A 23,007-nucleotide genomic window follows, 5' to 3' on the forward strand; every position below is an offset into this window, starting at 1 on the left:
GCTGTATGACTGTAGCGTACGGTAAAGACAACAGCAGCTGTATGACTGTAGCGTACTGTAAAGACAACAGCAGCTGTATGACTGTAGCGTACTGTAAAGACAACAGCAGCTGTATGACTGTAGTGTACGGTAAAGACAACAGCAGCTGTATGACTGTAGCGTACTGTAAAGTCAACAGCAGCTGTATGACTGTAGCGTACTGTAAAGACAACAGCAGCTGTATGACGGCAGCGTACTGTAAAGACAACAGCAGCTGTATGACGGCAGCGTACTGTAAAGACAACAGCAGCTGTATGACTGTAGCGTACTGTAAAGACAACAGCAGCTGTATGACTGTAGCGTACTGTAAAGACAACAGCAGCTGTATGACTGTAGCATACTGTAAAGACAACAGCAGCTGTATGACTGGAGCGTACTGTAAAGACAACAGCAGCTGTATGCCTGTAGCGTACTGTAAAGACAACAGCAGCTGTATGACTGGAGCATACTGTAAAGACAACAGCAGCTGTATGACTGTAGCGTACTGTAAAGACAACAGCAGCTGTATGACTGTAGCGTACTGTAAAGACAACAGCAGCTGTATGACTGTAGCGTACTGTAAAGACAACAGCAGCTGTATGACTGTAGCGTACGGTAAAGACAACAGCAGCTGTATGACGGCAGCGTACTGTAAAGACAACAGCAGCTGTATGACGGTAGCGTACTGTAAAGACAACAGCAGCTGTATGACTGTAGCGTACTGTAAAGACAACAGCAGCTGTATGACTGTAGCGTACTTTAAAGACAACAGCAGCTGTATGACTGTAGCGTACTGTAAAGACAACAGCAGCTGTATGACTGTAGCGTACTGTAAAGACAACAGCAGCTGTATGACTGTAGCGTACTGTAAAGACAACAGCAGCTGTATGACTGCAGCGTACTGTATAGACAACAGCAGCTGTATGACTGTAGCGTACTGTAAAGACAACAGCAGCTGTATGACTGTAGCGTACTGTAAAGACAACAGCAGCTGTATGACGGCAGCGTACGGTAAAGACAACAGCAGCTGTATGACTGTAGCATACTGTAAAGACAACAGCACCTGTATGACTGTAGCGTACTGTAAAGACAACAGCAGATGTATGACTGTAGCGTACTGTAAAGACAACAGCAGCTGTATGACGGCAGCGTACTGTAAAGACAACAGCAGCTGTATGACTGCAGTGTACTGTAAAGACAACAGATAAGAGAAGGCTGCAGTGACTTAGTAACCAAAAGGATGACAGTCAGAGTTCACCAACCAGACAGTCCAACAAACAGAGTTTGTCTTAGCAGCTCTGTTTCTCCTACCCATCCCTCAGCTGTGTACCAAAACAAAGTGTCTGGGTGTACACTTTGTTTTTCGAATGCCTGATTGCCATTTTAACTCGTCCATTGAATCAAAGTGGCAAATAGGAAGACGAGGCTCAGAGCTGTAGGAAGTTCCTAATTCTCACCATGTTGTCTGGCATCTCTGTTTCTCTCTCCTGTCCCATGTGTCCATCCACCTCATCTGCCTGTAGACTCCTCCCTCTGGGATGGCAGAAAGTATAATACAGGACCAGACAGACCAGCCCTAGAACAGTCCCTCCAAATATCAGCAGAGTCACCGGCCAGAAGTACTCAGTAGCGTTAACCTCTGGCCTCACCAGAACCAGCAGCAAAGGACCAGAGAGGTTCACTAACGCAAAGAGAACGTAGTACACAGCCATCGGCCAACTGGCATCCTGTCCTTTCACGTTAAAGAATGTGAATATGAGGACGACTCCCACAATGATCCGATAGAGCCTCTCTAGACCTTTAGACGTGCAGAAGTCAGTACGGACCCAATGGGTCCAGAGGGTTGCAGCCAGCCAGACAACAGCCATTCCCAGGGTACTGTAGGGGCTGAGGATGAGGAAGAGGCTGAGGCTGAGGATGTGAGAGGTGATGGTCAACAGCTTGTATAGGAGGTAGACGAAGGTAGGGAGGCCAGAAGGCATCTCTCGGACCTGGGGATGTTATATTAATTATTATAATGTTATATATCATATCACTATATGATCATATGATTATGTTATTATATATTAATATATTATATATCATTATTATATTACCTGGGGTAAGGATCGGCGGAGACACCGGCGGTAGTCCACTATAGCCCAGGCGATGTTGATGAATGAGCCCACCATGCAGATACCTGGACAGGGGAAGATGAGACACAGATTAGAGAAGGATCTGGAGAGACAGACACGTGAGAGACAGACATGTGAGAGACAGACATGTGAGAGACAGGCATGTGAGAGAGACAGGCATGTGAGAGAGACAGGCATGTGAGAGAGACAGGCATGTGAGAGACAGGCATGTGAGAGACAGACATGTGAGAGACAGACATGTGACAGACAGGCATGTGAGAGACAGGCACGTGAGAGACAGACATGTGAGAGAGACAGGCACGTGAGAGACAGGCATGTGAGAGACAGGCATGTGAGAGACAGACATGTGAGAGACAGACATGTGAGAGACAGACATGTGAGAGAGACAGGCACGTGAGAGACAGGCATGTGAGAGACAGGCACGTGAGAGACAGACATGTGAGAGACAGACATGTGAGAGACAGACATGTGAGAGACAGACATGTGAGAGACAGGCATGTGAGAGACAGGCATGTGAGAGACAGACATGTGAGAGAGACAGGCACGCGAGAGACAGGCATGTGAGAGACAGGCATGTGAGAGACAGGCATGTGAGAGACAGACATGTGAGAGAGGCAGGCACGTGAGAGACAGGCATGTGAGAGACAGACATGTGAGAGACAGACATGTGAGAGACAGACATGTGAGAGACAGGCATGTGAGAGACAGGAATGTGAGAGACAGACATGTGAGAGACAGGCATGTGAGAGACAGACATGTGAGAGACAGACATGTGAGAGACAGGCATGTGAGAGACAGACATGTGAGAGACAGACATGTGAGAGACAGACATGTGAGAGACAGACATGTGAGATAATTGCGGTAGTGGTAGAAACACAGAGCAGCAGATCTAGTGTGGTTCTAGTCTGGTTCTAGTCTGGTTCTAGTCTGGTTCTAGTGTGGTTCTAGTCTAGTTCTAGTCTGGTTCTAGTCTAGATATAGTGTGGTTCTAGTCTGTGTAGATCTAGTGTGGTTCTAGTGTGGTTCTAGTCTAGTTCTAGTCTGGTTCTAGTGTTGTTCTAGTCTGGTTCTAGTGTTGTTCTAGTCTGGTTCTAGTCTAGATGTAGTCTAGTTCTAGTGTGGTTCTAGTGTGGTTCTAGTGTGGTTCTAGTATGGTTCTAGTCTGGTTCTAGTGTAGTTCTAGTCTAGGTCTAGTGTGGTTCTAGTGTGGTTCTAGTGTGGTTCTAGTCTAGTTCTAGTGTGGTTCTAGTGTGGGTCTAGTCTAGATCTCATGTGGTTCTAGTGTGGTTCTAGTCTAGATCTAGAGTGGTTCTAGTGTGGTTCTAGTCTAGATCTAGTCTAGTTCTAGTGTGGTTCTAGTCTGGTTCTAGTCTAGTTCTAGTCTGGTTCTAGTCTGGTTCTAGTGTGGTTCTAGTCTGGTTCTAGTCTGGTTCTAGTATGGTTCTAGTGTGGTTCTAGTGTGGTTCTAGTCTAGTTCTAGTGTGGTTCTAGTCTAGGTCTAGTGTGGTTCTAGTGTGGTTCTAGTGTGGCTCTAGTGTGGTTCTAGTGTGGTTCTAGTTTGGTTCTAGTCTAGTTCTAGTGTGGTTCTAGTGTGGGTCTAGTCTAGTTATAGTGTGGTTCTAGTGTGGTTCCAGTCTAGTTCTAGTGTGGTTCTAGTCTGGTTCTAGTCTGGTTCTAGTCTGGTTCTAGTGTGGTTCTAGTCTGGTTCTAGTCTAGTTCTAGTGTGGTATAGTCTGGTTCTAGTCTAGTTCTAGTGTGGTTCTAGTCTGGTTCTAGTGTGGTTCTAGTGCGGTTCTAGTGTGGTTCTAGTGTGGTTCTAGTGTGGTTCTAGTCTGGTTCTAGTGTGGTTCTAGTGTGGTTCTAGTCTGGTTCTAGTGTGGTTCTAGTCTGGTTCTAGTCTAGTTCTAGTTTGGTTCTAGTGTGGTTCTAGTCTGGTTCTAGTGTGGTTCTAGTCTAGTTCTAGTGTGGTTCTAGTCTGGTTCTAGTCTGGTTCTAGTGTGGTTCTAGTGTGGTTCTAGTCTAGTTCTAGGGTGGTTCTAGTCTAGATCTAGTGCGATTCTAGTGTGGTTGTAGTGTGGTTCTAGTGTGGTTCTAGTGTGGTTCTAGTCTAGTTCTAGTGTGGTTCTAGTGTGGTTCTAGTCTGGTTCTAGTGTGGTTGTAGTGTGGTTCTAGTGTGGTTCTAGTCTAGTTCTAGTGTGGTTCTAGTGTGGTTCTAGTGTGTGTATATTTTGGAGAGAAATGCGCAAGTCTCCCAAAAGTTGTGGCAATGGCTGCAGTCTCTCTCTCACACACTCACAGTCTCTCTCTCGTTTGCTCTCTCTCTCTCTCGCTCTCTTGTTTGCTCTCTCTCTAACAGACACAGTCTCTCTCTCTCTTGGCTGTTGATACACTTGTTGAATTATGCAACAGAACGCGACAAAGGTAATTACTGAGGCAGTCTAAACAGAGCAGGTGAATGCAGGCAGGGTAGACAGAGCAGGTGAGTGCAGGCAGCCTAGACAGAGCAGGTGAGTGCAGGCAGCCTAGACAGAGCAGGTGAGTGCAGGTAGGGTACACAGAACAGGTAAATACAGGTAGGGTAGACAGTACAGGTAAATACAGGTAGGGTAGACAGAACAGGTAAATACAGGTAGGGTAGACAGTACAGGTAAATACAGGTAGGGTAGACAGAACAGGTGAATGCAGGTAGGGTAGACAGTACAGGTAAATACAGGTAGGGTAGACAGAACAGGTAAATACAGGTAGGGTAGACAGAGCAGGTAAATACAGATAGGGTAGACAGAACAGGTAAATACAGGTAGGGTAGACAGAACAGGTGAATGCAGGTAGGGTAGACAGAACAGGTAAATACAGGTAGGGTAGACAGAACAGGTAAATACAGGTAGGGTAGACAGAGCAGGTAAATACAGGTAGGGTAGACAGAACAGGTAAATACAGGTAGGGTAGACAGAGCAGGTAAATACAGGTAGGGTAGACAGAGCAGGTGAGTGCAGGTAGGGTAGACAGTACAGGTAAATACAGGTAGGGTAGACAGTACAGGTGAATACAGGTAGGGTAGACAGAACAGGTAAATACAGGTAGGGTAGACAGAACAGGTGAATACAGGTAGGGTAGACAGAACAGGTGAATACAGGTAGGGTACACAGAACAGGTGAATACAGGTAGGGTACACAGAACAGGTGAATACAGGTAGGGTACACAGAACAGGTGAATACAGGTAGGGTACACAGAACAGGTAAATACAGGTAGGGTGACACAGAACAGGTGAATACAGGTAGGGTAGACAGAACAGGTGAATACATGTAGGGTAGACAGAACAGGTGAATACAGGTAGGGTAGACAGAACAGGTAAATACAGGTAGGGTAGACAGAACAGGTAAATACAGGTAGGGTAGACAGTACAGGTAAATACAGGTAGGGTACACAGAACAGGTGAATGCAGGTAGGGTAGACAGAACAGGTAAATACAGGTAGGGTAGACAGAACAGGTGAATACAGGTAGGGTAGACAGAACAGGTAAATACAGGTAGGGTAGACAGAACAGGTGAATACAGGTAGGGTAGACAGAACAGGTAAATACAGGTAGGGTAGACAGAACAGGTAAATACAGGTAGGGTAGACAGTACAGGTAAATACAGGTAGGGTACACAGAACAGGTGAATGCAGGTAGGGTAGACAGTACAGGTAAATACAGGTAGGGTAGACAGTACAGGTAAATACAGGTAGGGTAGACAGAACAGGTAAATACAGGTAGGGTAGACAGTACAGGTAAATACAGGTAGGGTAGACAGTACAGGTGAATGCAGGTAGTGTAGACAGAACAGGTAAATACAGGTAGGGTAGACAGAACAGGTAAATACAGGTAGGGTAGACAGTACAGGTGAATGCAGGTAGTGTAGACAGAACAGGTAAATACAGGTAGTGTAGACAGAACAGGTAAATACAGGTAGGGTAGACAGAGCAGGTAAATACAGGTAGGGTAGACAGTACAGGTGAATGCAGGTAGTGTAGACAGAACAGGTAAATACAGGTAGGGTAGACAGAACAGGTAAATACAGGTAGGGTAGACAGAGCAGGTAAATACAGGTAGGGTAGACAGAGCAGGTGAATACAGGTAGGGTGGACAGAGCAGGTAAATACAGGTAGGGTAGACAGAACAGGTAAATACAGGTAGGGTAGACAGAGCAGGTAAATACAGGTAGGGTAACAGTACAGGTGTTTTGGTGGTTCCAGCCCTGTTCTAACCCTTTGTATTAATGTTTTCATATGAGGCACATATAATTGTAACGGTCCTGACCTGTTTTATGTTGTTTTTGTATGTGTTTAGGTCAGGGCATGTGTTTTGGGTGGGCAGTCTATGTTATCTGTTTCTATGTTGGTTGTGGTTGCCTGGTATGGCTCTTAATTAGAGGCAGGTGTTTTGCGTTCTCCTCTAATTAAGAGTCATATTTAGGTAGGGTGTTCTCACTGTTTGTTTGTGGGTGATTGTCTCCTGTGTCGTCGAATGTATGTACCATACGGGACTGTTTGGCTGTTCGTTTATTTTGATGTCGTCTGTTTCCTGTCCGTGAGTTTACGTTTAGTTATGTAAGTTTATGTTCAGGTTTCGTCAACGTCGTTTTCTTGTTTTGTATTTTTGAAAGTGTTTTGTTTTTTCGTGTTGCCATCATAGTTTTTTTCAAATAAAGAGATGGCCTATTTCCCTACTGCTGCATTTTGGTCTGATGATCCTTCTCCCCTCTCCTCGTCTGAGGATGAGGAGAGAGACAGCCCTTACAGAATCACCCACCACGCTAAGACCAAGCGGCAAGGGAATGCTCAACAGAGCAACAAGGACTCCTGGACTTGGGAGGAGATCCTGGATGGTAGAGGACCTTGGGCTCAGCCAGGGGAATATCGCCGTCCCAAGGAGGAGTTGGAAGCAGCGAAGGCTGAGAGGCGCTGGTATGAGGAGGCAGCGCGTCGACGCGGTTGGGAGCCCGTGAGTCAGACCCAAAAATTTCTTGGGGGGGGGCACACGAGGAGTGTGGCAAAGCCGGGTAGGATACCCGAGCCAACTCCCCGTGCTTACCGTGGAGGTAGAAGGCGTCGTACTGGTAAGACACCGTGTTATGCGGTAAAGCGCAGGGTGTCCCCAGTACGCGTGCTTAGCCCAGTGCGGGCTATTCCACCTTGCCGCACTGGGAGGGCTAAGTTGGGCATCGAGCTGGATGTCATGAAGCCGGCCCAACGCATCTGGCCACCAGTGCGTCTCCTCGGGCCGGCATACATGGCACCAGCCTTACGAATGGTGTCCCCGGTTTGCCAGTATAGCCCAGTGCGGGCTATTCCACCTCGCCGCACTGGCAGGGCTACGGGCACCATTCAACCTGGTAAGGTTGGGCAGGCTCGATGCTCAAGAGCACGTGTCCTCCTTCACGGTCCGGTATACCCGGTGCCACCTCCATGTACCAGTCCTCCGGTGGCAGCCCCCCGTACCAGGCTGTCTCTCCGGGTTCTCTCTCCAGCTGTTTCCTCCTCTCCAGCGCAGCCAGTGCCTAGACCACGCACCAGGCTGTCTCTCCTTCTCCTCCCTACAGAGCCGTCCTGCCATGACCAGCCAGAGCCGTCCTGCCATGACCAGCCAGAGCTGTCCTGCCATGATCAGCCAGAGCTGTCCTGCCATGATCAGCCAGAGCTGTCCTGCCATGATCAGCCAGAGCCGTCCTGCCATGATCAGCCAGAGCCGTCCTGCCATGACCAGCCAGAGCCGTCCTGCCATGACCAGCCAGAGCCGTCCTGCCATGACCAGCCAGAGCCGTCCTGCCATGACCAGCCAGAGCCGTCCTGCTATGACCTGCCAGAGCCGTCCGGCTATGACCTGCCAGAGCCGTCCAGCCAGGACCTGCCAGAGCCGTCCAGCCAGGACCTGCCAGAGCCGTCCAGCCAGGACCTGCCAGAGCCGTCCAGCCAGGACCTGCCAGAGCCGTCCAGCCAGGACCTGCCAGAGCCGTCCAGCCGGGACCTGCCAGAGCCCCTCAGCCGGGACCTGCCAGAGTCCCTCAGCCGGGACCTGCCAGAGTCCCTCAGCCGGGACCTGCCAGAGTCCCTCAGCCGGGATCTGCCAGAGTCCCTCAGCCGGGATCTGCCAGAGTCCCTCAGCCGGGATCTGCCAGAGTCCCTCAGCCGGGATCTGCCAGAGTCCCTCAGCCGGGATCTGCCAGAGTCCCTCAGCCGGGATCTGCCAGAGTCCCTCAGCCGGGACCTGCCCCTTGTCCCGGTGCTGCCCCTTGTCCCGGTGCTGCCCCTTGTCCCGGTGCTGCCCCTTGTCCCGGTGCTGCCCCTTGTCCCGGTGCTGCCCCTTGTCCCGGTGCTGCCCCTTGTCCCGGTGCTGCCCCTTATCCCGGTGCTGCCCCTTATCCCGGTGCTGCCCCTTGTCCCGGTGCTGCCCCTTGTCCCGGTGCTGCCCCTTCTCCCGGTGCTGGCCGTTCATTTAGGGGATGTTAGTTTTAGGGTGGTCATTGGGAGGGGAAGACAGAAGCGGGGAGTGACTATGGTGGTGTGGGGACAGCGTCCAGAGCCGGAGCCACCACCGTGGTCAACTGCCCACCCAGACCCTCCCCTGGACTTTGTGCTGGTGCGCCCGGCGTTCGCACCTTGAGGGGGGGGTTCTGTAACGGTCCTGACCTGTTTTATGTTGTTTTTGTATGTGTTTAGGTCAGGGCATGTGTTTTGGGTGGGCAGTCTATGTTATCTGTTTCTATGTTGGTTGTGGTTGCCTGGTATGGCTCTTAATTAGAGGCAGGTGTTTTGCGTTCTCCTCTAATTAAGAGTCATATTTAGGTAGGGTGTTCTCACTGTTTGTTTGTGGGTGATTGTCTCCTGTGTCGTCGAATGTATGTACCATACGGGACTGTTTGGCTGTTCGTTTATTTTGATGTCGTCTGTTTCCTGTCCGTGAGTTTACGTTTAGTTATGTAAGTTTATGTTCAGGTTTCGTCAACGTCGTTTTCTTGTTTTGTATTTTTGAAAGTGTTTTGTTTTTTCGTGTTGCCATCATAGTTTTTTTCAAATAAAGAGATGGCCTATTTCCCTACTGCTGCATTTTGGTCTGATGATCCTTCTCTCCTCTCCTCGTCTGAGGATGAGGAGAGAGACAGCCCTTACAATAATTGTATTTATTTTAATATAAAATATTTTCACAAATTCCTGATTCAATAAGAAAATGTTTATACAGTGCATTCGGAAAGTATTCAGACCCCTTCACTTTTTCCAAATGTTGTTATGTTACAGCCTTATTCTAAAAAAATGTAATACATACAAATCCTCATCAATCTACACACAATACCCCATAATGACAAAGTGAAAACACGTTTCTTTATTAAAAATAAAACACAAATACCTTATTTACATAAGAATACAGACCCTTTGCTGTGAGACTCAAAATTGAGCTCAGGTGCATCCTGTTTCCATTGATCATCCTTGAGATTGATTGGACATGATTTGGTAAGGCACCCACCTGTCCATATAAGGTCCCACAGTTGACAGTGCATGTCAGAACAAAAACCAATTTTTTAATTGTCCGTAGAGCTCCGAGACAGGATTGTGTCGAGGCACAGATCTGGGGAAGGTTACCAAAACATGTCTGCAGTAGTGAAGGTCCCCATGAACACAGTGGCCTCCATCATTCTTAAATGGAAGAAATGTGGAACCACCAAGACTCTTCCTAGAGCTGGCTGCCCGGCCAAACTGAGCAATCTGGGGAGAAGGGTCTTGGTCAGGGAGGTGACCAAGAACCCGATGGTTACTCGGACAGAGCTCCAGAGTTCTTCTATGGAGATGGGTAAACCTTTCAGAAGTACAACCATCTCTGCAGCACTCCATCAATCAGGCCTTTATTGTAGTGGTCAGACGGAAGCCATTCCTCAGTAAAAGGCACATTTTTTATTTGATTTTTTATTTCACCTTTATTTAACCAGGTAGGCTAGTTGAGATCAAGTTCTCATTTGCAACTGCGACCTGGCCAAGATAAAGCAAAGCAGTGTGACACAGACAACACAGAGTTACACATGGAATAAACAATAAACAAGCCAATAACACAATAAACAAGTCAATGACACAGTAGAAAAAAGAAAGTCTATATACAGTGTGTGCAAAAGGCATGAGGAGGTAAGGCAATAAATAGGCCATAGGAGCGAATGATTACAATTTAGCAGATTAACACTGGAGTGATAAATGAGCAGATGATGATGTGCAAGTAGAGATACTGGTGTGCAAAAGAGCAGAAAATTAAATTAAATAAAAACAGTATGGGGATGAGGTAGGTAGATTGGGTGGGCTATTTACAGATGGACTATATACAGCTTATAGCTGTCATGTTTTGTCTTTGATCATGTCTTGTCCCTGTGCTTCCCTCTGCTGGTCTTATTAGGTTCTTTCCCTCTTTCTCTCTCTCTCTCTCCTCCTGCCTCTCTCCCTCTCCCGCTCTCTCTCTCTATCGTTCCGTTCCTGCTCCCAGCTGTTTCTCATTCTCCTAACGACCATTTCCTTTTTGATTTTTCGTTCACCTTTTACACCTGTTGTTTTGGGTCATCCCTGGCTAGTATGTCATAATCCTTCTATTAATTGGTCTAGTAATTCTATCCTATCCTGGAACGTTTCTTGTCATGTGAAGTGTTTAATGTCTGCTATCCCTCCTGTTTCTTCTGTCCCCTCTACTCAGGAGGAACCTGGTGATTTGACAGGAGTGCCGGAGGAATATCATGATCTACGCACGGTCTTCAGTCGGTCCAGAGCCAACTCTCTTCCTCCTCACCGGTCGTATGATTGTTGTATTGATCTCCTTCCGGGGACCACTCCCCCTCGGGGTAGACTATACTCTCTGTCGGCTCCCGAACGTAAGGCTCTCGAGGATTATCTGTCTGTTTCTCTCGACGCCGGTACCGTGGTGCCTTCTTCCTCTCCCGCCGGAGCGGGGTTTTTCTTTGTTAAGAAGAAGGACGGTACTCTGCGCCCCTGCGTGGATTATCGAGGGCTGAATGACATAACGGTTAAGAATCGTTATCCGCTTCCCCTTATGTCGTCAGCCTTCGAGATTCTGCAGGGAGCCAGGTTCTTTACTAAGTTGGACCTTCGTAACGCTTACCATCTCGTACGCATCAGAGAGGGGGACGAGTGGAAAACGGCGTTTAACACTCCGTTAGGGCATTTTGAATACCGGGTTCTGCCGTTCGGTCTCGCTAATGCTCCAGCTGTCTTTCAGGCATTAGTTAATGATGTACTGAGAGACATGCTGAACATCTTTGTTTTCGTTTACCTTGACGATATCCTGATTTTTTCACCGTCACTCGAGATTCATGTTCAGCACGTTCGACGTGTACTCCAGCGCCTTTTGGAGAATTGTCTCTACGTGAAGGCTGAGAAGTGCGCCTTTCATGTCTCCTCTGTCACATTTCTCGGTTCTGTTATTTCCGCTGAAGGCATTCAGATGGATCCCGCTAAGGTCCAGGCTGTCAGCGATTGGCCCGTTCCTAAGTCACGTGTCGAGTTACAGCGCTTTCTCGGTTTCGCTAATTTCTATCGGCGTTTCATTCGTAATTTCGGTCAAGTGGCTGCTCCTCTCACAGCTCTGACTTCTGTCAAGACTTGCTTTAAGTGGTCCGGTTCCGCCCAGGGAGCTTTTGATCTCCTCAAGAAGCGTTTTACATCCGCCCCTATCCTTGTTACTCCTGACGTCACTAAACAATTCATTGTCGAGGTTGACGCTTCAGAGGTGGGCGTGGGAGCCATTCTGTCCCAGCGCTTCCAGTCTGACGATAAGGTCCATCCTTGCGCTTACTTTTCTCATCGCCTGTCGCCATCGGAACGCAACTATGATGTGGGTAACCGCGAACTGCTCGCCATCCGCTTAGCCATAGGCGAATGGCGACAGTGGTTGGAGGGGGCGACCGTCCCTTTTGTCGTTTGGACTGACCATAAGAACCTTGAGTACATCCGTTCTGCCAAACGACTTAATGCACGTCAAGCTCGTTGGGCGTTGTTTTTCGCTCGTTTCGAGTTCGTGATTTCTTATCGCCCGGGAAATAAGAACACCAAGCCTGATGCCTTATCCCGTCTCTTTAGTTCTCCTGTGGCTTCTACCGACCCCGAGGGGATTCTCCCTGAAGGGCGTGTTGTCGGGTTGACTGTCTGGGGAATTGAGAGACAGGTAAAGCAAGCACTCACTCACACTGCGTCGCCGCGCGCTTGTCCTAGTAACCTTCTGTTCGTTCCTGTCTCTACTCGTCTGGCTGTTCTTCAGTGGGCTCATTCTGCCAAGTTAGCTGGCCACCCCGGCGTTCGGGGTACGCTTGCTTCTATTCGCCAGCGGTTTTGGTGGCCTACTCAGGAGCGGGACACGCGCCGTTTCGTGGCTGCTTGTTCGGACTGCGCGCAGACTAAGTCAGGTAACTCTCCTCCTGCCGGTCGTCTCAGACCGCTTCCCATTCCTTCTCGACCATGGTCTCACATCGCCTTAGACTTTATTACCGGTCTGCCTTCGTCTGCGGGGAAGACTGTGATTCTTACGGTTATCGATAGGTTCTCTAAGGCGGCACATTTCATTCCCCTCGCTAAGCTTCCTTCCGCTAAGGAGACGGCACAAATCATCATTGAGAATGTGTTCAGAATTCATGGCCTCCCGTTAGACGCCGTTTCAGACAGAGGTCCGCAATTCACGTCACAGTTTTGGAGGGAGTTCTGTCGTTTGATTGGTGCTTCCGTCAGTCTCTCTTCCGGGTTTCATCCCCAGTCTAACGGTCAAGCAGAAAGGGCCAATCAGTCGATTGGTCGCATATTACGCAGCCTTTCGTTTCGAAACCCTGCGTCTTGGGCAGAACAGCTCCCCTGGGCTGAGTACGCTCACAACTCGCTTCCTTCGTCTGCTACCGGGCTATCTCCGTTTCAGAGTAGTCTTGGTTACCAGCCTCCTCTGTTCTCGTCCCAGCTCGCCGAGTCCAGCGTTCCCTCCGCTCAGGCTTTTGTCCAACGTTGTGAGCGCACCTGGAGGAGGGTCAGGTCTGCACTTTGCCGTTACAGGGCGCAGACTGTGAGAGCCGCCAATAAACGTAGGATTAAGAGTCCTAGGTATTGTCGCGGTCAGAGAGTGTGGCTTTCCACTCGTAACCTTCCCCTTACGACAGCTTCTCGCAAGTTGACTCCGCGGTTCATTGGTCCGTTCCGTGTCTCTCAGGTCGTCAATCCTGTCGCTGTGCGACTGCTTCTTCCGCGACATCTTCGTCGCGTCCACCCTGTCTTCCATGTCTCTTGTGTCAAGCCTTTTCTTCGCGCCCCCGTTCGTCTTCCCTCCCCCCCCCCCCCGTCCTTGTCGAGGGCGCTCCTATTTACAAGGTACGAAGGATCATGGACATGCGTTCTCGGGGACGTGGTCACCAGTACTTAGTGGATTGGGAGGGTTACGGTCCTGAGGAGAGGAGTTGGGTTCCATCTCGGGACGTGCTGGACCGTTCGTTGATTGATGATTTCCTTCGTTGCCGCCAGGGTTCCTCCTCGAGTGCGCCAGGAGGCGCTCGGTGAGTGGGGGGGTACTGTCATGTTTTGTCTTTGATCATGTCTTGTCCCTGTGCTTCCCTCTGCTGGTCTTATTAGGTTCTTTCCCTCTTTCTCTCTCTCTCTCTCCTCCTGCCTCTCTCCCTCTCCCGCTCTCTCTCTCTATCGTTCCGTTCCTGCTCCCAGCTGTTTCTCATTCTCCTAACGACCTCATTTACTCTTTCACACCTGTCCCCTATTTTGCCCTCTGATTAGAGTCCCTATTTCTCCCTCTGTTTTCCGCTTCTGCCTGGTCGGATTCTTGTTTGATGTTTGCTGTTCCTGTGTCCTTGTTCCGCCCTGTCGTGTTCTTTGCCTTCTTCAGATGCTGCGTGTGAGCAGGTGTCTATGTCAGCTACGGCCAGTGCCTTCCTGAAGCGACCTGCAGTCTGTGGTCGCGTCTCCAGTCGTTCCTCTCTATTGACGAGAGGATTTCAGTTTCCTGTTTTGGATTGACCATTGATAATTCCAGGAGAATCATTATTTGTTTAATACTGGAATAAAGACTCTGTTACTATTACGTCGCTTTTGGGTCCTCATTCACCAGCATAACAATAGCGATCGGTTAGCTGCTCAGATAGCAGATGTTTAAAGTTGCTGAGGGAAATAAAAGTCTCCAACTTCAGCGATTTTTGCAATTCGTTCCAGTCACTGGCAGCAGAGAACTGGAAGGAAAGGCGGCCAAAGAGGTGTTGGCTTTGGGGATGATCAGTGAGATATACCTGCTGGAACGTGTGCTACGGGTGGGTGTTGTTATCGTGACCAGTGAACTGAGATAAGGCGGAGCTTTACCTAGCATAGACTTATAGATGACCTGGAGCCAGTGGTCTGGCGACGAATATGTAGCGAGGGCCAGCAGACTAGAGCATACAGGTCGCAGTGGTGGGTGGTATAAGGTGATTTGGTAACAAAATGGATGGCACTGTGATAGACTGCATCCAGTTTGCTGAGTAGAGTGTTGGAAGTTATTTTGTAGATGACATCGCCGAAGTCGAGGATCGGTAGGATAGTCAGTTTTACTAGGGTAAGTTTGGCGGCGTGAGTGAAGGAGGCTTTGTTGCGAAATAGAAAGCCGATTCTAGGTTTGATTTTGGATTAGAGATGTTTAATATGAGTCTGGAAGGAGAGTTTACAGTCTAGCCAGACACCTAGGTATTTATAGTTGTCCACATATTCTAGGTCGGAACCGTCCAGGGTGGTGATGCTAGTCGGGCGGGCGGGTGCGGGCAGCGAACGGTTGAAAAGCATGCATTTGGTTTTACTAGCGTTTAAGAGCAGTTGGAGGCCACGGAAGGAGTGTTGTATGGCATTGAAGCTTGTTTGGAGGTTAGTTAGCACAGTGTCCAAGGAAGGGCCAGAAGTATACAGAATGGTGTCGTCTGCGTAGAGGTGGATAAAATAATCACCCGCAGCAAGAGCGACATCATTGATGTATACAGAGAAAAGAGTCGGCCCGAGAATTGAACCCTGTGGTACCCCCATAGAGACTGCCAGAGGTCCGGACAACATGCCCTCCGATTTGACACACTGAACTCTGTCTGCAAAGTAGTTGGTGAACCAGGCGAGGCAGTCATTAGAAAAACCAAAGCTATTGAGTCTGCCGATAAGAATACGGTGATTGACAGAGTCGAAAGCCTTGGCCAGGTCGATGAAGACGGCTGCACAGTACTGTCTTTTATCGATGGCGGTTATGATATCGTTTAGTACCTTGAGCGTGGCTGAGGTGCACCCGTGACCGGCTCGGAAGCCGGATTGCACAGCGAAGAAGGTACGGTGGGATTCGAAATGGTCAGTGATCTGTTTATTAACTTGGCTTTCGAAGACTTTAGATAGGCAGGGCAGGATGGATATAGGTCTGTAACAGTTTGGGTCTAGGGTGTCACCCCCTTTGAAGAGGGGGATGACCGTGGCAGCTTTCCAATCTTTAGGGATCTCAGACGATACGAAAGAGAGGTTGAACAGGCTGGTAATAGGGGTTGCAACAATGGCGGCGGATAGTTTTAGAAAGAGAGGGTCCAGATTGTCTAGCCCAGCTGATTTGTACGGGTCCAGGTTTTGCAGCTCTTTCAGAACATCTGCTGTCTGGATTTGGGCGAGTAGCTGCGGGGGAGGCGGAGCTTTTGGCCGGGGTTGGAGTAGCCAGGAGGAAGGCATGGCCAGCCGTTGAGAAATGCTTATTGAAATTTTTGATTATAATGGATTTATCAGTGGTGACTGTGTTACCTAGCCTCAGTGCAGTGGGCAGCTGGGAGGAGGTGCTCTTGTTCTCCATGGACTTTACATGGAGTCCATGGACTTTACATGCTGGTCAAGGGCAGTCAGGTCTGGAGTGAACCAAGTGCTATATCTGTTCTTAGTTCTGCATTTTTTGAACGGGGCATGCTTATTTAAGATGGTGAGGAAATTACTATTAAAGAATGACCAGGCATCCTCGACTGACGGGATGAGGTCGATATCCTTCCAGGATACCCGGGCCAGGTCGATTAGAAAGGCCTGCTCTCAGAAGTGTTTTAGGGAGAGTTTGACAGTGATGAGGGGTGGTCATTTGACCGCGGACCCATAGCGGATACAGGCAATGAGGCAGTGATCGCTGAGATCCTGATTGAAGACAGCGGAGGTGTATTTGGAGGGCAAGTTGGTCAGGATAATGTCTATGAGGGTGCCCATGTTTACGGATTTAGGGTTGTACCTGGTGGGTTCCTTGATGATTTGTGTGAGATTGAGGGCATCTAGCTTAGATTGTAGGACTGCCGGGGTGTTAAGCATATCCCAGTTTAGTTCACCTAACAGAACGAACTCTGAAGCTAGATGGGGGCGATCAATTCACAAATGGTGTCCAGGGCACAGCTGGGAGCGGAGGGGGGTCGATAGCAGGCGGCAACAGTGAGAGACTTATTTCTGGAGAGGTTCATTTTTAAAATTAGAAGTTCAAACTGTTTGGGTATAGACCTGGAAAGTATGACAGAACTTTGCAGGCTATCTCTGCAGTAGATTGCAAATCCTCCCCCTTTGGCAGTTCTGTCTTGACGGAAAATGTTGTAGCTGGGTATGGAAATCTCAGAATTGTTGGTGGCCTTCCTAAGCCAGGATTCAGACACGGCAAGGACATCAGGGTTGGCGGAGTGTGCTAAAGCAGTGAGTAAAACAAACTTAGGGAGGAGGCCTCTGATGTTGACATGCATGAAACCAAGGTTTTTTCTATCACAGAAGTCAACAAATGAGGGTGCCTGGGGACACGCAGGGCCTGGGTTTACCTCCACATCACCCGAGGAACAGAGGAGGAGTAGGATGAGGGTACGGCTAAAGGCTATCAAAACTGGTCGCCTAGAGCGTTGGGGACAAAGAATAAAAGGAGCAGATTTCTGGGCGTGGTAGAATAGATTCAGGGCATAATGTGCAGACAGGGGTATGGTGGGGTGCGGGTACAGCGGCTGTAAGTCCAGGCACTGAGTGATGATAAGAGAGGTTGTATCTCTGGATAAGCTGGTTATAATGGGTGAGGTCACTGCATGAGTGGGAGGTCGGACAAAGGAGGTATCAGAGGTATAATGAGTGGAACTAGGGGCTCCATTGTAAACTAAAACAATGATAACATGACAGCCCGCTTGGAGTTTGCCAATAGGCACTTAAAGGACTCTCACACCATGAAAAACAAGATTATCTGGTCTGATGAAGAGACTAGTCAGGTTTGAGAGAAAGATAAAAGGAGCAAAGTACAGAGAGATCCTTGATGAAAACCTGCTCCAGAGCGCTCAGGACTTCAGACTGGAGCGAAGGTTCACCTTCCAGCAGGACAACGACCCTAAGCACACAGCCAAGACAACGCAGGAGTGGCTTCGGGACAAGTCTCTGAATGTCCTTGAGTGGCCCAGCCAGAGCTCGGACTTGAACCCGATCTAAAATCTCTGGAGAGAACTGAAAATTGCTGTGCAGCGACGCTCCCCATCCAACCTGACAAAGCTTGAGAGGACCTGCAGAGAAGAATGGGAGAAACTCCCCAAATACAGGTGTGCCAAGCTTGTAGCGTCATACCCAAGAAGACTCGAGGCTGTAATCGCTGCCAAAGGTGATTCAACAAAGTACTGAGTAAAGAGTCTGAATAGTTATGTAAATGTTTCATTTGCAAAAATATCTAAAAAACAGTTTTTGCTTTATCATTATGGGGTATTGTGTGTAGATTGATGAGGGAAATAAACTATTTAATACATTTTAGAATAAGGCTGTAACGTAACAAAATGTGGAAAAAGTCAAGGGGTCTGAATACTTTCCGAATTGAATTTCTTTAAATATATATATATATATACATTTTACAATCAATTTAATACCTGAATTCCACCAAAATTCCTGAACTCCATTCATTACTTGTCCGTGCCAGTAAAATGTTTTATGTGCTATAATTCTATCAATATCTGATGGATTTTATAACAAATCTAAAAGTTTGGAGAATCTTCAACTGTCACCTTCATTAGTTGTTTTTAAAACCTTTAAAAATAGTTTTTAAAACCTTTTATCAATTCTGATGACCGTTGCTACAGTACTCACATTGTAGTATGGACCTGTGTCCGTGACCCAGCATGATGTAGAGTTGGAGGACTAGCTGTGGAACGCTCTCAAGGAACGTCTCAAACAGTTTGAGCATGCTCAGATCAGTCGCTCGGCCAAACAGGGCCAGGTGCACATCTCTGGGGCATTCAACAGGCCCAAGAGGCTTGGAAAACACTGCCTTGTATCCCACCTTCAACAGGTCGTAGTACCTAACAGAAAGAGAGATGTGTATTGGTATAGAGATAGACAGACAGACAAATGGACAGGAGGGCAGACAGACACTCTGGTAACCAGCCTTCAACAGGTGGTAGTAACTGAACACATCAACTCTGTACTGGTACTCACTGTATATGTCCAAGTTATCATTATGTATAGTGTATTTAGTCCTCGTTATTATTTTTCTATGTTGCTCTCTGTATTGTTGAGAAGATCCGTAATTAAGCATTTCACTGTTAATCTTCACCTGCTGTTGACGAAGCATGTGATGAATAACATTTGATTTGATTTGATTAACAAAGTGAGAGACATGTGTAAACATTTGGAGACGAAATATAATTTACATGGAAAGTACAACTTATAAATGAGCTTAGTTCAACTATTGTACCCCTTCAGAACCCACAATATACGCTTGTTTCACTACAATGTTTGTAAACTAAGTAAATGTGAACAAACACTATGCAGCCTCAAAACATGGTTAACACTCTAACTTTGATATTATGGATGGTCAGTCCTGCCATCCCATAGATCTGTCTATTGATTTGAGAGTGGTTACATTTCTCCAGACTCATCCCTCAGCTTTTTACCAAAACAGTGGTGTGGAGGACACTTTGTTATTGTTTAAACAGCTGATTGACTCTTTAAGTGACTTGTTGCAAAGAGGATGGATGTTTTGGAATATTTGTATTCTGTATAGGCTTCCTTCTTTTCACTCTGTCGATTACGTTAGTATTGTAGAGTAACTACAATGTTGTTGATCCATCCTCAGTTTTCTCCTATCACAGTTATTAAACTCTGTAACTGTTTTAAAGTCCCCACTGGCCTCATGGGGACTGAGTGGTTTCCTTCCTCTCCGGCAACTGAGTTAAGAAGGACGCCTGTATCTTTGTAGTGGCTGGGTGTATTGATTCACCATCCAATGTGTAATTAATATTGTCACCATGCTTAAAGGGGTATTCCGTCTTCCTCTTTTTTTTTCACATCTACCAATCGGTGCCCTTCTTTGCAAAGCATTGAAAAACCTCCCTGGTCTTTGTGATTGAATCTGTGCTTGAAATTCACAACTCAATTGAGGGACTTTACAGATAATTGTATGTGTGGGGTACAGAGATGAGGTAGTCATTCAAAAATAATATTAAACACTATTATTGCACACAGAGTGAGTCCATGCAACTTATTATGTGACTTGTTAAGCACATTGTTACCCCTGAACTTTTTTTAGGCATCGCCATAACAAAGAGGTTGAATACTTATTGACTCAAGACATTTCAGCTTTTCATTTTTAATTAATTTGTAAAAATGTCTAAAAACATTATTCTACTTAAGACATTACGGGGGTTTTGTGTGTAGATCAGTGACACAAAATCTAAATTGTATCAATTTTAAATTCAGACTATATCATAACACAATATGGAAAAAGTCAAGGGATGTGAACACTTTCGGAAGGCACTTTAGAGACAGACAGAAAGACAAGAATGTGGTATTTCCAGTCTGCACAGGTGCAGTATGTAATGCTACTACTATGGTAAGTCCAGTCTACACACAACATTAGCACTATGCCCAAGTAACATACTTGAGATGCCATTCATTTTACCTGAAGAATGTCGACAACTCCCTCTCACTTCCTGAGAATGCCAGATGATGTGTAAAGACAGAGAGAATATAAGGACTGTTGACAACTCCCTCTCAATTCCTGAGAATGCCAGATAATGTGTAAAGATAGAGAGAATATAAGGACTGTTGACAACTCCCTCTCACTTCCTGAGAATGCCAGATGATGTGTAAAGACAGATAGAATATAAGGACTGTTGACAACTCCCTCTCACTTCCTGAGAATGCCAGATGATGTGTAAAGACAGAGAGAATATAAGGACTGTTGACAACTCCCTCTCACTTCCTGAGAATGCCAGATGATGTGTAAAGATAGAGAGAATATAAGGACTGTTGGCAACTCCCTCTCACTTCCTGAGAATGCCAGATGATGTGTAAAGACAGAGAGAATATAAGGACTGTTGACAACTCCCTCTCACTTCCTGAGAATGCCAGATGACGTGTAAAGACAGAGAGAATATAAGGACTGTTGACAACTCCCTCTCACTTCCTGAGAATGCCAGATGACGTGTAAAGACAGAGAGAATATTAGGACATGGAGTTTCAGTCCCATGCAAGAGAACACAGTCTTATCTGTCTTTGTACTTGTCTTTGTGTTAAATAAGTCTGACTTTATAACACTAACCTGCATCTAAAGATCTGATTTCAAAAGGTACCAGGTTACAAAGGCTAAATAACTGTCAAAGATGAAAATTACTTTTGGATGGTTTCGTCATCCCCTCGGGGAAGTGTACTATCATGTGTATATCTTGTGAACATCTCAAGCGAACGTCACTATGAAGTTGAGAATAAATATAATATTCATATATGTCACCTAATACCTTCACTTACCTGGTAAAGATGCCCGTCTGCATGACATGGAGCCCAATCAGTCCTCCTCTATTCATCCCAGATATCAGCCCATCTCCACCTGGGTTAACAAGGGGTTTTCTCATGTCATCTCTGTACCAGGTGTAGCTGAAGACCTGTGTGGCTGCCGATGAGACCGCCACACAGACTAGAGTCAGTCCAGCCCAGACCAGGTCTCCGACCAGGAAGTACTTCACTGCTAGTCCCACATCTGTCACAATGTCCACCAGGTAAAAGCCCAGTCCTACGACTGTACAGATCCATCGTGTTTTAGTGAACTCAGGGTCTGTTTGAAGCATGTTTGCTGGTCAGTTTTCACTCAATGACAAGAAGTCACTAAGTCGATGACTAAAGTGAAAATTCTGTAAATGTAAATCTTCTGGGTGATTGATTGAGCTTGTTTTTGGGGGGGAGTTGTTGGTTCTGGAATGACTTATATGCATAGTTGCTATGGGGAGGAATGGTCTGTCCATAATCTCACGAGGTTGCCTGCCTCCCATATGAACAATGCTTCCCGACAGGTCTGGGATTTCCGAGATTATACTGTCCACAAGAACATCTCAAGACCCTGTAAAATAAAAATACAGAATTTTAGGACCAGAAATCAGATATATCATAAATAGAATTTAGTCAGATGCATAAATTATGTTTAAACCATTATAAACTATTCACATATAAATAAAACAGTCAAATCCATACATTGCCGTGACTGTAGTTGAGCTCAGATGATGTGTCCTGTTTCTCTGATTTCACATTACCCTTTGCCTTCTTTTCTCTCATCATAAACTCTTGATAATGAACTGCTGACGGAGTGGCAGGTAGCCTAGCAGTTAAGAGTGTCGGGCCAGTAACCGAAAGTTCACTGGTTTGTATCCCCTGAGCTGACGAGGTGAAAAATCTGTCTGTGCCCTTGTGCAAGGCACTTTTTTTACTTATTTTTTATTTCACCTTTATTGAACCAGGTAAGCTAGTTGAGAACAAGTTCTCATGTACAACTGCGACCTGGCCAAGATAAAGCAAAGCAGTGCGACACAAACAACAACACAGAGTTACACATGGAATAAACAAACATACAGTCAATAACACAGTAGAAAAAAGAAAAGTCTATATACAGTGTGTGCAAATGAGGTAAGATAAGGGAGGTAAGGCAATAAATAGGCCATGGTGGCGAAGTAATTACAATATAGCAATTAAACACTGGAATGGTAGATGTGCAGAAGATGAATGTGCAAGTAGAGATACTGGGATGCAAAGGAGCAAGATAAATAAATAAATACAGTATGGGGATGAGGTAGGTAGGTAGATGGGCTGTTTACAGATGGGCTATGTACAGGTGCAGTTATCTGTGAGCTGCTCTGAGTCATTAGCAGCAGAGAACTGGAAGGAAAGGCGGCCAAAAGAGGAATTGTCTTTGGGGGTGACCAGTGAAATATACCTGCTGGAGCGTGTGCTACGGGTGAGCACACAACAGCCAATCAGTTTCATCTAACAGGTGAGCAGAGACACAACAGCCAATCAGTTTCATCTAACAGGTGAATAGAGACACTACAACCAATCAGTTTCATCTAACAGGTGAGTAGAGCACACAACAGCCAATCAGTTTAATCTGACAGGTGAGTAGAGCACACTACAACCAATCAGTTTCATCTAACAGGTGAGTAGAGCACACAACAGCCAATCAGTTTCATCTAACAGGTGAGTAGAGCACACAACAGCCAATCAGTTTCATCTAACAGGTGAGTAGAGCACACAACAGCCAATCAGTTTCATCTAACAGATGAGCAGAGCACACAACAGCCAATCAGTTTCATCTAACAGATGAGCAGAGCACACAACAGCCAATCAGTTTCATCTAACAGGTGAGCAGAGCACACAACAGCCAATCAGTTTCATCTAACAGATGAGCAGAGCACACAACAGCCAATCAGTTTCATCTAACAGGTGAGCAGAGCACACAACAGCCAATCAGTTTAATCTAACAGATGAGCAGAGCACACAACAGCCAATCAGTTTCATCTAACAGATGAGCAGAGCACACAACAGCCAATCAGTTTCATCTAACAGATGA

General features: G+C 46.9%; 1 protein-coding gene across 1 annotated transcript; it reads right to left on the reverse strand.

Annotated features, from left to right (window-relative positions):
• Positions 1 to 1,205: 1,205 nt before the first annotated feature.
• LOC139582381 (XK-related protein 9-like) lies at positions 1,206 to 21,238 on the reverse strand. Its single transcript, XM_071412347.1, has 4 exons — positions 20,922 to 21,238; positions 18,261 to 18,472; positions 2,115 to 2,197; positions 1,206 to 2,009 (listed from the first exon to the last, which is right to left on the reverse strand). The coding sequence occupies exons 1-4, from the start codon at positions 21,236 to 21,238 to the stop codon at positions 1,446 to 1,448; spliced, it is 1,176 nt and encodes a 391-aa protein (XP_071268448.1). The 3' UTR covers positions 1,206 to 1,445.
• Positions 21,239 to 23,007: the final 1,769 nt, after the last annotated feature.

The sequence above is a fragment of the Salvelinus alpinus genome, chromosome 8, assembly GCF_045679555.1.
Source record: "Salvelinus alpinus chromosome 8, SLU_Salpinus.1, whole genome shotgun sequence".
Classification (NCBI taxonomy): domain Eukaryota; kingdom Metazoa; phylum Chordata; class Actinopteri; order Salmoniformes; family Salmonidae; genus Salvelinus; species Salvelinus alpinus.